Below are 13,423 nucleotides of genomic sequence, written 5' to 3'. Positions count from 1 at the left end.
ATAACTTGACCAAGGTAACACAGCTAGTAAGTAGCAGAGCGTGGATTAGAAGCCATGAAGTCTGACTCTAGAGTCTATTATGCTATACTGCCTTTCATGGAGATTTAAGAGATAAAATAATATGCCATCACCTACAAACAAGTTAAAGAACAATTAATAACATGAGTAAATAACACGTGCTAAGTGAAAAAAGCAAGATACAAAAGCTCATATGGTAGCACAAAAGTCACACATCATGATCCCAATTCCGTTTCAGAAAAGTACATAAATGTATGCATTAAAAAAGACAGGAAGGAAAATTCATAAAATTTCAATAGTGAATATCTCTAAGTGATGAAATTACAGATGACTTACTTTTCATTATATTTTTGAGTATTTCTAAACTTGTATTTGTTATAAGAATGAGAAAAGCACATCCTAATTTTATCAAAAGAATATATCCCAAAACCCATTAATATTTCCTTTCAGCTATAACAAAGGATGTTTACTGCTTCAATAGAAATAAACATTTAGTTTCATTTGTATATACTTTGTGTTGCACTCCGCCCCAAATAAAATAGAATTCAGTATTTTTATGTATTCAAAAATAACAATAAAGAATAAAGGACAAGATCAAAGTTGCTGCAAAAAGAATCTAACTTTTTGTTTAGATGAATAAAAATGATCTGCCATAACATAGGGCAGTGAAGAATAGACTCAGATCCTTTATACCCTCTTAACTCTGTATTTATAGTAACAAGGAAGTGCCTATAATGTAGCACAAAATGCTAAGAATAGTACATAATATATATAACCTTTTTAAATACCAAGACTAACTCTAAAAATCTGAAAGTATCTAAGCCCTTGCTCCTTAAAGTAAAAAATTTAAAAGCCTCCAAATCATATTTCTGCTTAATAATGCATAGCTGTTATAAACCGCTTAATAAAAAGGGCAATAGGGTACTGCCCGATTTAAGACTTTTTCTAGAGCTGACCACATTTTCGAGTTAATAAGTTCTGTAGTAAAGCAGATTATCTCAAAGAATACCTTCTTTGTCAATCCTTGCATAGCAATGAAACAAAAGAAAACCTTAGAAAAAAATCAATTCACACATCACTTTTTAAACCTCTAATGCATTAATGAAATTAAGAAAGTCTTAAATTCATCAGAGGAATACCATCTATGATATTTACATATTTTATATTTTAAACAGATATAAACTTGTCCTCATTTCTTGTCTATAACAGTTTATCTTTTACATGAAAATTTTATGTAATTTTATATATACTTTTTCAAAGCCTTTCCTCACCACTGACCACTAATTTCATACACAGAAAACACACGTAAGTTTTCCTGCTTTACCAGACCTTATCTAGAACATTTCCTCTGAGATGAGCTACATACTAAGAGTTTAATTATCAACTATACAGGCATTACATCAATTTATTAGTCTTAATTTACAAGAGGAAGCTGAGATTAACATAAAAACTGAGAAGTGATTGCCAAGTTTTATAGAAAAAGCCTAATATATCTAAGATAGAACTTTAAGGCTACCTGGATTCAGTCTCCCGTGTGACTCATCTGGGCACCTAAGCACAGCTTGTTTTATTAAGTATAACTGCGATTTAATTCAGAATATAGTAGGAAATCAACTGCAAACAAATTGAGTCCACTAAAAGACTACTGAAAAGGAAATTAACCTTTAAGATGTGGTTAAAAAAAAAATATGTTACACTGAAAGACTTGAGAAATTCTTAGATAGTAACTGCCTTTTTAAAGATGTTAACTTCAAAACTTATCTATCACTTACATCATTTGAACCTTTTTTTTTTTTTTGCACGGAAGTGAAGTCTATAAATAAGAAAATCACCCAAATTTTTCCAACCAGGTTCTAACTTATATACTTATAACTCAGTTTTTTAAAATTATGATTAACAATTATGCCTGCTGAGTATGTATGATGAAAATATTTCCTTCAGCTGAAAAGCTACTAATAAAATCCATAAAACAGCATCTTCAGTGAATTTTTCTACCATGTCTAATGTTACCTGGTAACCTTGAAATGCTAGTTAAAATTCAACAGAGAAATAAGGTTTCTCAGGGTTTAATATAGGAAATGGATGTGGTTATCTAGTAGGACACCACAAAGTAAAGATGTAGAAAACAGTTAAGAAAACTACCTAGGCTTAGAATTAAACAGTGCCTGGTTGCAAGTTTCCTTTAATCCAAAAAAGTTATACCTCTGCTTAAACAACCAATTATAATCTATATATGTGTACAGATGCAAACATTTATATACACTCAAACATACATATGTATGTGTGTATATATATTTTTGAGTATTTTATATAAATGTATTATGTATATATATATACATTTTCACATGTATAGATTTGTACATTTAAAAAATTTTCATTGAAGAAGCTAAATTTAGAAACAATTCTTTCTAAATATTCCATACTTTTAGGGAATATCATGACTAACTTTATTAAGATTTTATTTATTTATTTGAGAAAGAGAATGAGCGAAAGAGCATGAGCGGGGTGAGGGGCAGAAGGCGAAGCAGACTCCCCACTGAGCAGGGAGCCTGATGCGGCTTGATGCCGGGACTCCGGGAACATGACCTGAGCAGAAGGCAGACGCTTAACCAACTGAGCCACCCAGGTGCCCCAATATCATGACTAACTTTAACATCTGAGTACCCAAATTCATTTACCCAAAATTATCTTACCACCGTTAATTATAATCATGTAGAAATTAAACCACGCAACAAAAATATTCTAGTGGAATATATTATAAAATTATAAAAATCAGTGTCTCTACAATTCCTTTAAGTTCAACTGCAGCCCATTTTCAGGATCTTTTTTGGCCAACTTCATTTGATATGGTACAGGTATACACTGTCCACGGTTGCTCATTATCACAGTACATTCAATTTGGCAGCATCCAGCTACCACAGGTCAATAACTGGCTACCAGAAGGCAGGTAAGAAAAAAATCCATATTTCAAGACAACATCCTGAATATTCACCCACAGATGCTAAAGTCACCTCCAGACTTCATCTTCAGAACTGTGTAGAGAGTTCATATGTACATATTTTCAATAATCTGCAAGTGGATTGAAGATGGGATTTTACAATGAAGGTTCTCTTAGCAAGTTTTTCAAGTAAATTAGTTTTTTATAGAGGAAAATCATCTACTGCATCATTTTATGCTCCATTTGACAGAAGTCTAAAAATCCAAAACAGATAAAAATTAAGCCATAATTTTATTTTAGCAAATCCGCTACCACAGACCCAATGGGCAATGGTGATGGTCACTGTAATTTTATATGCACAAACTGACAAAAAGACTACGGGGGTTATGAGAGAAATAGTGACAGAAAGACATTAATTGAATAGATTTGCAACTAAAAAAAGTATCAATATTTTAACTCAAAGCAAGTAACTAAACTGAGGACCCTCCTAATAAACCCCCTTGCTTTTTCAAATTACAAACGCAAACACAAAAGCACTCTAAAATTTAAATGTTTTATTGTCTTCTTTTATTTTGAAATCACTATATATGCTAATGTTATAAATATCTTAGTGACCATTTTCAAGTTTCTCTAAGATTTGCTAAAGATAATTATTGTCATCAATATGCATATTTAATACTTGTTAACTCTCTGGAACTAATAAGGATTTTTACAAAATGGGAAGAGTCAACAAAGAGCACATGAAACTGGGAACCTTACACCACACATCCTTCTAGCCAAAGTGTCAAGTGGATTATCATCTTTATAAATTAAACAGTTATAAACATGGATTAACAAAATCACGGTGAGCAAATGTAATGCTTTCAACTGTGTGTTTTTTAATAAAATTTTCTTCATTGTATTAACTTAAATTGCTATGAATCTGCATTCTGAACACAAGAAAGATGGATTATACAGAGAAACAGAAGACCAAAGCAGTAATAAATACTGTCTTTAAGGTACAAAACAGGTATTTGAGTGGATATTAATAACTTTTATAGATGTATTAAAAGGAAAAAGAAAAAATTTGATGAAGTTATTGATATTAGTGTAGCGCCATGGCACCCTCAGAGTACTGCATTTAGGATTATAGTAAGTCTATTTCAGGTGACAGACATTGAAGTGAAATACAGAATACCCAGAAGAAAGATTCTGTAGTAATACACCATTAGAAAGTATTTATGCTTTTCATGAAGCACATTCAGTGAATTCAAAGAAATTAAGGTTTAATCAAAATAACTTTTAAAATATCAACACTTCCCCTCATAGTATAAGTGCCAAGGAATAACAGAATTGCCCGAATCACTATAAGAGAACGCTAAAGCATGAACATTTATTAATACTTTTAACTACCTATCAGTAACAGACATGCTAAGAAAAATGCAGAATAAATGTTGAGAGAAAAACAGAGAATGGGAAAGCAAGTCAAATTTTCCTCACACACTGGACATATCCTATAAAAAGTGCTCTTATGCATAGTTCCAAATGAAGCTATCTCACAAAAGAAGAGCAATCATTGTTACCCATTATCTGCTGCGTTACAGTTTTGTTATCACCAAGATTACATAAGGCCTGCGTACCAAGTTCATCGTGCAAACTGCTGCCGCCTACAGCAGATGCATTGTCATGTGAGGCTTCTAAGTGGATACTCCCATTTCTCACCAGCAAGGACGCACTAGCACTGAGCACTGCAGCCTGGGAAGGGGGGCGGGACTGGACTTTGACCTGGGCTGTGGACTGCTGGCCTTGCTGACCATCTTGAAGGCTAGGAAAAAAGATGGATTGGGGAGACATTACAGGGAAGAAAAGAAAAAACAATAGCTAGAATGAAGTCAACATAGAAAACTGATTTCGAAATGTAACCTGATTTTTTCAGTGTAACCTAAGAAAGAGCTAACAAACTTTGTAAAATATACAGATTGTAATGCTGTCTTAAATCTTCTGGTCCTTAGAACATAGTGATGAACACAGCAAACATTTAATGTATATCTAAGCTAATCCACCTGTGACTTTTTCCCACTGCAAGCCAACAAAATTCTAGTACAAGGACAAAGAAAGCAGCAAAGAAACACAAGCATTAAACATATGTGGGTTGCAGCTCGTCCCCAACAGATAAATCCTCTTGTTCAGTTTAAATACGCACTTTTATTTATAACCTTTATAATAATTCTAGAATTGTGCTTTCAAACATTCCGGCATCTCAAATTCACAATAAAACAAAGTTTTTATGCACTTGAAAACCAAAGAATATTTATCAAATGCAACCAAGGTGACAATTTTGAATCAAAAGAAAATCACAAACAAATGTAAGAGAAACAGAGTAACAAACACTGACTCAACCAAGTGAAATACAAATGATGGTGGGATGCTGGAAGTGTGATTAATTTATAAAGTATTTTTCTATGAAACGCCTACATATTTTTTAAAAAAGGCCACAGGCTCTATATACATGTTACTGCCTTCTCCAATCCATTTCATTTTCATTAACAAGGACCCATCATTTTAGAAAATCTTAAAAGTAATTTGGAAACCAGTAATTTCTCAAGGGATATTACAGTCTTTTTTAAATCTTACAGATTTTTTAAATACTTGGTATTTTATTAGAAGTTTGTCATTTATTAAATTTATAAAAAATCATCTAAATATCTAAAAATCTATAATTAAGAAAGTATTATATTCTTAACTCATTTTATATTTTAGATATTTATTTTAAAATACTATGAATTTTAATGTTCTTAGTATAAAACTCAAATTTAAAGTGATGAAACTCATAGAAATATTTTCAGTATAATTATTATATGTCATTCTCTACATGATACTCAAAGTAACTCTGCATTCTGTTATTAGACCTTTTAGGAAAAAAAAAAAGAAAATGCTGCTTAAGATGGCCTCATTCAGTTACTTCATCATTTTCTTGAGTATCAACTTCTTTATAATGTTTTGAATTCAATGCATTGGCTTCTCTGATGCCTATAAAACAAACTCATCTGCACAGGCTATGAAAAGAGCTGTAATTTGAAGTAACCATGTAATAAAAGACTAAGTAGAAAATATTGCTTATGTTGCTTAAGCCTGTGGTTATAGCAACAGAATCCACTCTGGAATTGCACTGTCTGATATGGTAACCACATGTGACCACCTCAACTCAAATTTGAGTTCCTCAGTCCCACTAAGCACATTACAAGTGCTCAACAGCCACATAAAGTAGCTAGCGGCTACCATAGCTAAAAGCTACCAGAGAGCAGCTAGTAACAAGTGCCCACCACACTGGACAGTGTGAATTAGGTATTCCCACCACCACAGAACGTTCTAGTACCCATCACTACCTGGAACATTCACATTTCAGGCTTCTTTTAGAGCCAAAGAAAAGTATACACTCTAAGTAGAGCAGAGGAATGTACAGAACACATGAAAAAAACCAAGTCTACATAATGTTGACTTGTCGATGCTTACTTGCATTATTTTTTTAAGTCATAACTATGAAAGTATTCATTTAATAACTTCTTTGGAGTAGAACCTCTGTACAATCAACATAAATCAAGGGATGATCTTGGGAACTAATATAATCAAATATGGTTGTATCTTCCATATATACATAGTAAGTCTGTTACTCTTCCTCAAAATCTATCTAAAGTTATCCACAAACCTTACAAAAATGACCAAATTTCACAAAGGGGAAAATTCTGACGAATAAAATGTTTAAGTAGTTCAAGTACTAGGTCCCTTCTGATTTGGAAGACATTAAGAATTTTATACAATAAGTACTCAACAAATTTTTCTATCCTTTTTTGTTTTCACTTAAAGTAAAAAAGATGCTATATGACAGTTAGATGTATTTTAATATGAACACATTTGAGAATACAGTAATCCTCAACATATCCAAATACACAAAAAGGTTTTTAAAATATCAGGCAATGCATGGAAATCAATTCCAGAATAAGAGAAGCCAAGGAAACAAGTGAAAATCTATCTGGCCGTCAAGTTTTGAACATCAAAAACTAGTCATAAATGTTATGTCCCTTCAATTCCTGTTTTCAGAATCCTTCAACAAAAAAGCATGTCATTTTTGCAGAAGTTGGTAGGAAAACTACTCCTGGTGGGTTGTACTTTACCTAACTAATAATTGGCAGGAACTAATATTTTTCAAAGTACCAATTATCTATCAAAACTACCAGTTTGAGAAAAGGTAGAAACTATTCTACAACATAGCAAAAGGAAAGGTAGAAATTTAGGTCTAATTATTGGCTATCAATAGCATCACTGACATGCAATCTTACTAATTAACATTTCCAATTTAAACAGCAGAAAAAATATAGCTGGTCTTGGTCTTTCCTTCCTCTGTACTACTTATTTAGTATTTGGCACACTCTGTCTTATATTGTTGTTTTTGTATGCGTCTCCACAACTAAGAAATAAACCCTAAGAGTATGATTGCATTATTCTTATGAATCTCCAGATTTCAGAGAACACTCAAAAGATTGTTTTAAACACAGTACACAAACAACAAATACTTGGTGGATTTATTCCTGAGCACCACAAAATGATCCCTATGAATTTCTAACCATGGACTGTTGTAACTACTATGACCTTGTTTGATTACAGATCTTTCAATCTTTTAATACTTAAAAAAATAAACATAGGAACACAATAAAGCTTTTTTCCCTTCCCCAAAATGTACTAATTTCTTTTCATTCCAGTCCATTAACTAGAGTACTAAAAGATACCATATGTGGGTTGATAAAAACAGATAAATATGGAACTCTTAGTTTTATAAAATTTTTAAATATTAATCTCTGCTTTCATCTCTAGTAACTGAGAAGAACTGGCAAGGGCCTATAAAACCTACGTACAAGGCTAACTTAATGAAAAAAACACCTTTAAAACTAATTCTGAAATAGGACATTCTAACAATTATAAAAAAAGATTTGCAAATTCCCTTTGTGAAGAAATTTATGATTCACTCACAACCCTTAGAGACATATATTTAACCAAGTTGCTTTTGATTGTCAAATACTTAAACTATTCATTAAAGTTTAAAATAAGTACATTTTACTGGTATTTACATAACTGTAATTAAATTATTATCACTCCTATTCCATTTCCTTTTGACAAATAAGTTTTCCAACTTTTCCATGACCATGCCATCCATATTTAAAGATGAGATTATTATGTAACTCAAACTGAGAATTAACACCAACATTCTCTACCTAAATTTTTTTGCAATTAAAAAAAGATTTTATCAAATTGGTGTTTCTCCTAATTCCTCTAAGCTAAATTTTATCTTATTTCATCCATGATGAAGTCAGCCTATTTAAGATACATGCAAACTTTATACTGGAAATATCCTGGAACCATAATAAAATCTACATGCTGACTATTAGACTGCTTTAGAAAACTTCTAATGTGAGCCCTTTACAAATAAGCTTCATACCATATCCTCAGTTGACTGGTGATGTATTAAAATTCTACATAATTGGCTAGAGTTAGTTCTTTAATATTCCACCAGGCAAAGAAAAAAAGTAGTATGTCTGCATTTGTTTGGTGAGAGTGGGATCTAGCAGGGTCATTTGTGGCAAAGAATGAAAAGATTTGTAAAGACTAAAAGGAGAAAGTTAAAAAAAGGATTAAGAAATATCAATATGGAGTAAGAAAGCAAATATGTCTATGGCCAAGTATTATTCAAGGGGCAAAATGAAGCAGTTAGAAAAAAAACAAAACAAAAAGTAAATTGAAATGCTGAGCTCTTTCTGCAGGTTGGGACTAGACCCCCCAATCCAGCTGCAGACGGAAAAATTACTTCAAGGAGCAAAGGAAAAGAGGTGAAGGGCATGTAGAAGAGGAGGGTTCACAAAAAGCAACAGTGCTCAGAAATCTAGACCAAATGTTTTTCTAACTGGTGCCTTCCCATTTTTATATTTTAAATGTTGGTGTAACTAATCCACACTACTTTTTACAGAATTATGTATTACTGCAGGATTAATTAGGAACATGACCTACAAAAGATGAAGTTCCTGATTGTAATGTAAAATGCAGAAAAATAAGCAAGTCTTAAATCCCAGGGGAATATAAAAGTAAACATTTTGTTACTCTCAAGAACAAGATTTTACCAAGGGAAGGGGTCTGGCTCTTCTAATCTATTGTGCATTCAACAGCAGTTATGTCATCAAATGCTCTTCCTTTTGAATTTCAAATTAAACTGTAGGAAAATAATTTGGTAATGGTGTTTTTCAACACAGAGATTAATAAAAGTATATGGTGTAATATATGCACTGCTTAAGCAAGCACATGTAAAACATTTTGTCCGTATTTGTATTTGTAAAATAAAGGACAAATCTTTTGTCTCATAAGACACACTTGAGAACAAAACACTAAAATTTTAATGGAAAACTATTCCCAATATTATAAATAGATGCTTTCTTAATTAGGAGTATTGGGAAAAGTAAAAATGTTTTTCTTCAGTGCTATACAGAAGTTGAGAAATTCAACACAGATATATGCAAATATATACATATATACCCACTTGACCATACTTTACCATAAATGGAATATTTTAGTTCCGTGTCATTTACCAGGTCCTAGTGATTATGAAATAAAGGACACCAATTTTCAAGCAATACAAAATACATATTTTAGTGAAATAAAATAATCAAGCTGGCTTATCAAGCTGAGGCCAGTTATCTGTGTTCCTCAACAAGCTCACTGCTCAATCCATATTTATTCCTATTAAATTAAATTCCTATTATAATAATAGGAAATTATTCCTATTAAAGACGCCGGGGAAAAGATGCTGCATTAATATTAATTTGGAGTAGGAAAAAAAATGAAAAGCTGACTTAAGGCCTCTAAAGTAATTTTGCTATTTAAAATCAGCTAAACCAATCTGATCATTTTGTTGGAATAGCGCAACATAAGGCATGCATAATGCAACAGGCTCATGGTGACATGCAGAGAAAGCTCCAAGAACTTATAACTACAGGAGAGAAACCGGAGGGAAGAGAACAAGCTATCCGAATGCTTTCTTGGGACTGACAGAACAGCTCAGAAGGAGTGTTACATGCATGCTAAGCTTGGTGGAATTTTAAAATACCATACCTTAGGGGTGATCCGATGAGCAATGCGGGAGGGGTAGGGTTACTCCCTGCATTGTGCCGGCGCCGCACTGCCTGGCGCCTAAATGTGCTGCGTTCACGGCGGAATGACACTGTCTCCTCGCTGGCCAGTGCCGCTGCATCAAGACAGACTTAGGTCAAATCGGAGCCTAGGGCACAGACGGAAATAGCAGCGGAGGCTGCCTCTCCCCTGACTTCCCACCCTCAAAGGTAAAGGGAACTTGTCTAGTTGAGCCAGTTTCCACACAGATGCTGTTCATCTATCGTATAAAGGAATACACAAAACGTGCGTGTCATTTATTTAAAGAGAATTGTTTCTTTAAAAATGCTCTTACTGTATCTGGCCTCACTATCTACTCTTCAATCTCAATTCCCTATTTTAACATCTCTGTTGCTTTAAATCTTTTTCTAAAAGCCTCAGTTTAAGTCCCATAAGCCTATATTCCCCCCCTTTAAGTCAACCCAAATGTACAGTACTTGTTAGTTCCAACTAACAGGAATGGGGCATTACTTTCTCACTCTCAAGAGGACAGTACAAGCAAGCAATAATAATACTTCATTTTTGAAGCTGAGGAGTAAGGCAGTCGTTTATCCCACACTGCCCTGTGCCACAACTTTGGCAGCTTTTTAAATGTTTAATTCAAGACAGCATGGATATATCTTAACAGTAAGGTAGTCTGCTCCCATCAAACTGTAGTCAACTCTACGCCCCAGCACAGGTCCCCTCAACATTAGGAAGCAAGTATCAGCAAGATGACAAGTACAGAAACCCATAGCTTAATCCAAAAGCAATAAAGTACAAACTAAAACCAAATACACAACAATGACAAAATCACAATGGCTTATTAGAATTATGTAAAATTTTATAAAACCATTCTAATTGACTGATTTCAGTTTCTAAAACAAAATGCAAAATGATTCTTTTTATCTGAATTTAAAACAATTGTTTCCTAGTGATCTAAATATTCTAGGAATGATCTTGACTATGACAAAGGGTATTTTCATACCAAATATGAATAAAGACAAAACAACTTAGTACAACAGCATTCTTTCCAAACACTTTTTTTCCATTCAGTATAAAAAGGATTACAAATCCAAGAATGTTGTATTCAGATTTCAGTTCTCTGTTGCAAACTTTCTGGACATTTTAAAAGCGTAGTTACTAATTCTCAAATCATTATTCTGCTTAGCAATATACATTTCCACCAATGTGAATACTGATTTTAATAAACAAAGTATGCTTTTTAATATTTACATTTTTTATCCCTTCCCCAGACCGCACCAGTGAACATTCTTTATGTAATGAATCTATTATGATTAGGAATGTATGCACTACCTCCAGAAGGCATAGTGTTTCTGTGTAGGCACTGTTTTCTTTTATTGCAGGAATGACAAGCACAGTTATTGCACCCATTCGGCAAGCTTCTGCCAGTAAGAAGTAGAAGTCACAAATTACAGGACACTTACTTACGTATTTTATTTTTCAGCTCATACACTACAGTGACATTCTAAAGTTAGGCAACTAAAAATTAGGCTTTGGGGCTTTGGCTCCAAATCGGACTTGACCCCGTGAGCTAGTATTTCTTTCCTTTTCTTTTTTTTTCCTCTCCAGTTTTACTGAGATATAATGAAAATTCCTTTAAATGTGAAAAAGGTTACTTGTAAGAGCTCACACATGCAAAAATTATATATGACCTGTGAGAACAAATGATCATTAAACCTGGTCATCTAGAACTGTGCTAACATGGTAGCCACTAGCCATATGTGGCTATTTAAACTTAAATTAATTAAAATTAAATTAAATTAAAAATTCAGTCTATCAGATTCATGAACCACATGCAAGTGCTAAGTACCTGCCTAGTGGCTACCATTATTGGGGCAATACAAATAGAGAATATTTCCAACATCACAGAAAGTTGTATTGGACAGTGCTGATCTAGAAATTCAAGGACGCCTTCCCATCACCACAATCTACAAAGCATATTGTGTGCTTAGCCTACTCTTGACAACTGTGACCTCAATAAAAGGAAACTGCAACCAGCACCATCACAAAGAAGAAAACATACTAGCAGGGCAGTCATTGAATAAAGGATAAAACAAAGCACACAAGCTACTTGCAGGAAGACATGCAAACTTAAGATGAGTGACTGGTATTCCTATTAATGGCTCTTAGACAACAGCAAGGATAACTCAGGTTATGGAATTTAAAATTACTCTTTCAAAACTCAAGACATTTTGTGACCTTATACTGAATATTTCTATTCTAGTGTAACAAACTACTGCTCAATTTATAGGTCCATTAACTTCATTAAGGAACTTATACACATTCTCTCTAGTTTTAGATACCTAGTTTAGATAATTTTATTCTTTATCTAAAATATAATTTATGAAGAATAATTTAATCCATGAAATGTACTAAAATTACTCTGAAGGATTTCATACTTATAATCATTGAATCCTATGAATAAAAGAAGGGAAATAGGAAACCCTTTTCTTTATGATCTTCCTTCTACTGAAGACTTAATGGTGTGAATTTTAAGTAAAAGCCAGTTATTCCATAATACTAAGATGAAAACACAAACTACAGTGTCCATTTATACTCAAAACGTTCCTTGGCTTCTTCACAAAACAATTTTCACTTTTTTTTTGTTTGCTATTATCACACCCTTTATATTTTGCCATCTGCAAAAGAACTATATAATACTACTTACTCTCTTAACCAAACAGTTTTGGAAACTTTGGAAAGTTCAGACATCTATTGAACAATGTATTAAGATGGAGTTAGGATTATTGCCTATGTTGTCCTTGTAATATTCAGGGTATAAATATCAAATGCTAAAAGAATTTTCAATGTTTACTATAGCAACTACTTTAACAGCAGCTAGGATCACACATTCAACTGAAAACACTATGCCATAGTTTATGGTCACAACAAATAAGACTAAACCATGCCCCCTGAGGAATGTACTACTTATACCGAACACCTCTATTTAGAATAGGATCCAGAAAGGGTCCAGTTCTACCAGTGCCAAGGAAAGAAAAGTGTCTTTACAGCTTAAAATAATTTGCTCAAAACATATTCATAAAAATAATTTCCTGTAAGAAAAGTGTCTTTAAAGCTTAAAATAATTTGCTGCAAGCAGAGTCACATAAGTTAAAGCCACTTGATGAAAATTCACTTCTACAACCCAATTGAACAAACTCTTTTTGAATCCTTTAAATTTATAAGAGAAATAAAACAAAGCACACAAAAAAACCTTCAAACTAGGGAACCAGGCAGGAGGGATAAAACACTTTAAAACTTGGTTCTGAAGTTGAC

The 13,423-nt window shown here is 33.0% G+C and overlaps 1 protein-coding gene across 13 annotated transcripts in view; it reads right to left on the bottom strand.

The window, feature by feature from the left end:
- Positions 1-13,423, bottom strand: part of PCNX1 (pecanex 1) — a 353,336-nt gene that overhangs the window by 271,082 nt on the left and 68,831 nt on the right. For 10 of the 13 annotated variants that reach the window (XR_010405241.1, XR_010405239.1, XR_010405240.1 and 7 more), the window contains 2 exons: positions 10,088-10,220; positions 4,576-4,760 (listed from right to left, as the gene is read on the bottom strand). The exons of the other annotated variants lie outside the window; for them this stretch is intronic. Coding sequence is in view for 6 of the 10 variants with exons in the window: in XM_064571268.1 (XP_064427338.1) it covers positions 4,576-4,760; positions 10,088-10,220 (318 nt within the window). In the remaining 4 variants the exon portion in view is untranslated. The remainder of the gene's footprint in view (positions 1-4,575; positions 4,761-10,087; positions 10,221-13,423) is intronic. 13 annotated transcript variants of the gene reach the window in all.

This window comes from Mirounga angustirostris, unplaced genomic scaffold, assembly GCF_029215605.1.
Source record: "Mirounga angustirostris isolate CCGP_5_RB_7025 unplaced genomic scaffold, mMirAng1.0.hap1 SCAF_9, whole genome shotgun sequence".
NCBI classification, from domain to species: domain Eukaryota; kingdom Metazoa; phylum Chordata; class Mammalia; order Carnivora; family Phocidae; genus Mirounga; species Mirounga angustirostris.
This window is presented reverse-complemented; position numbering and strand designations above follow the sequence as displayed.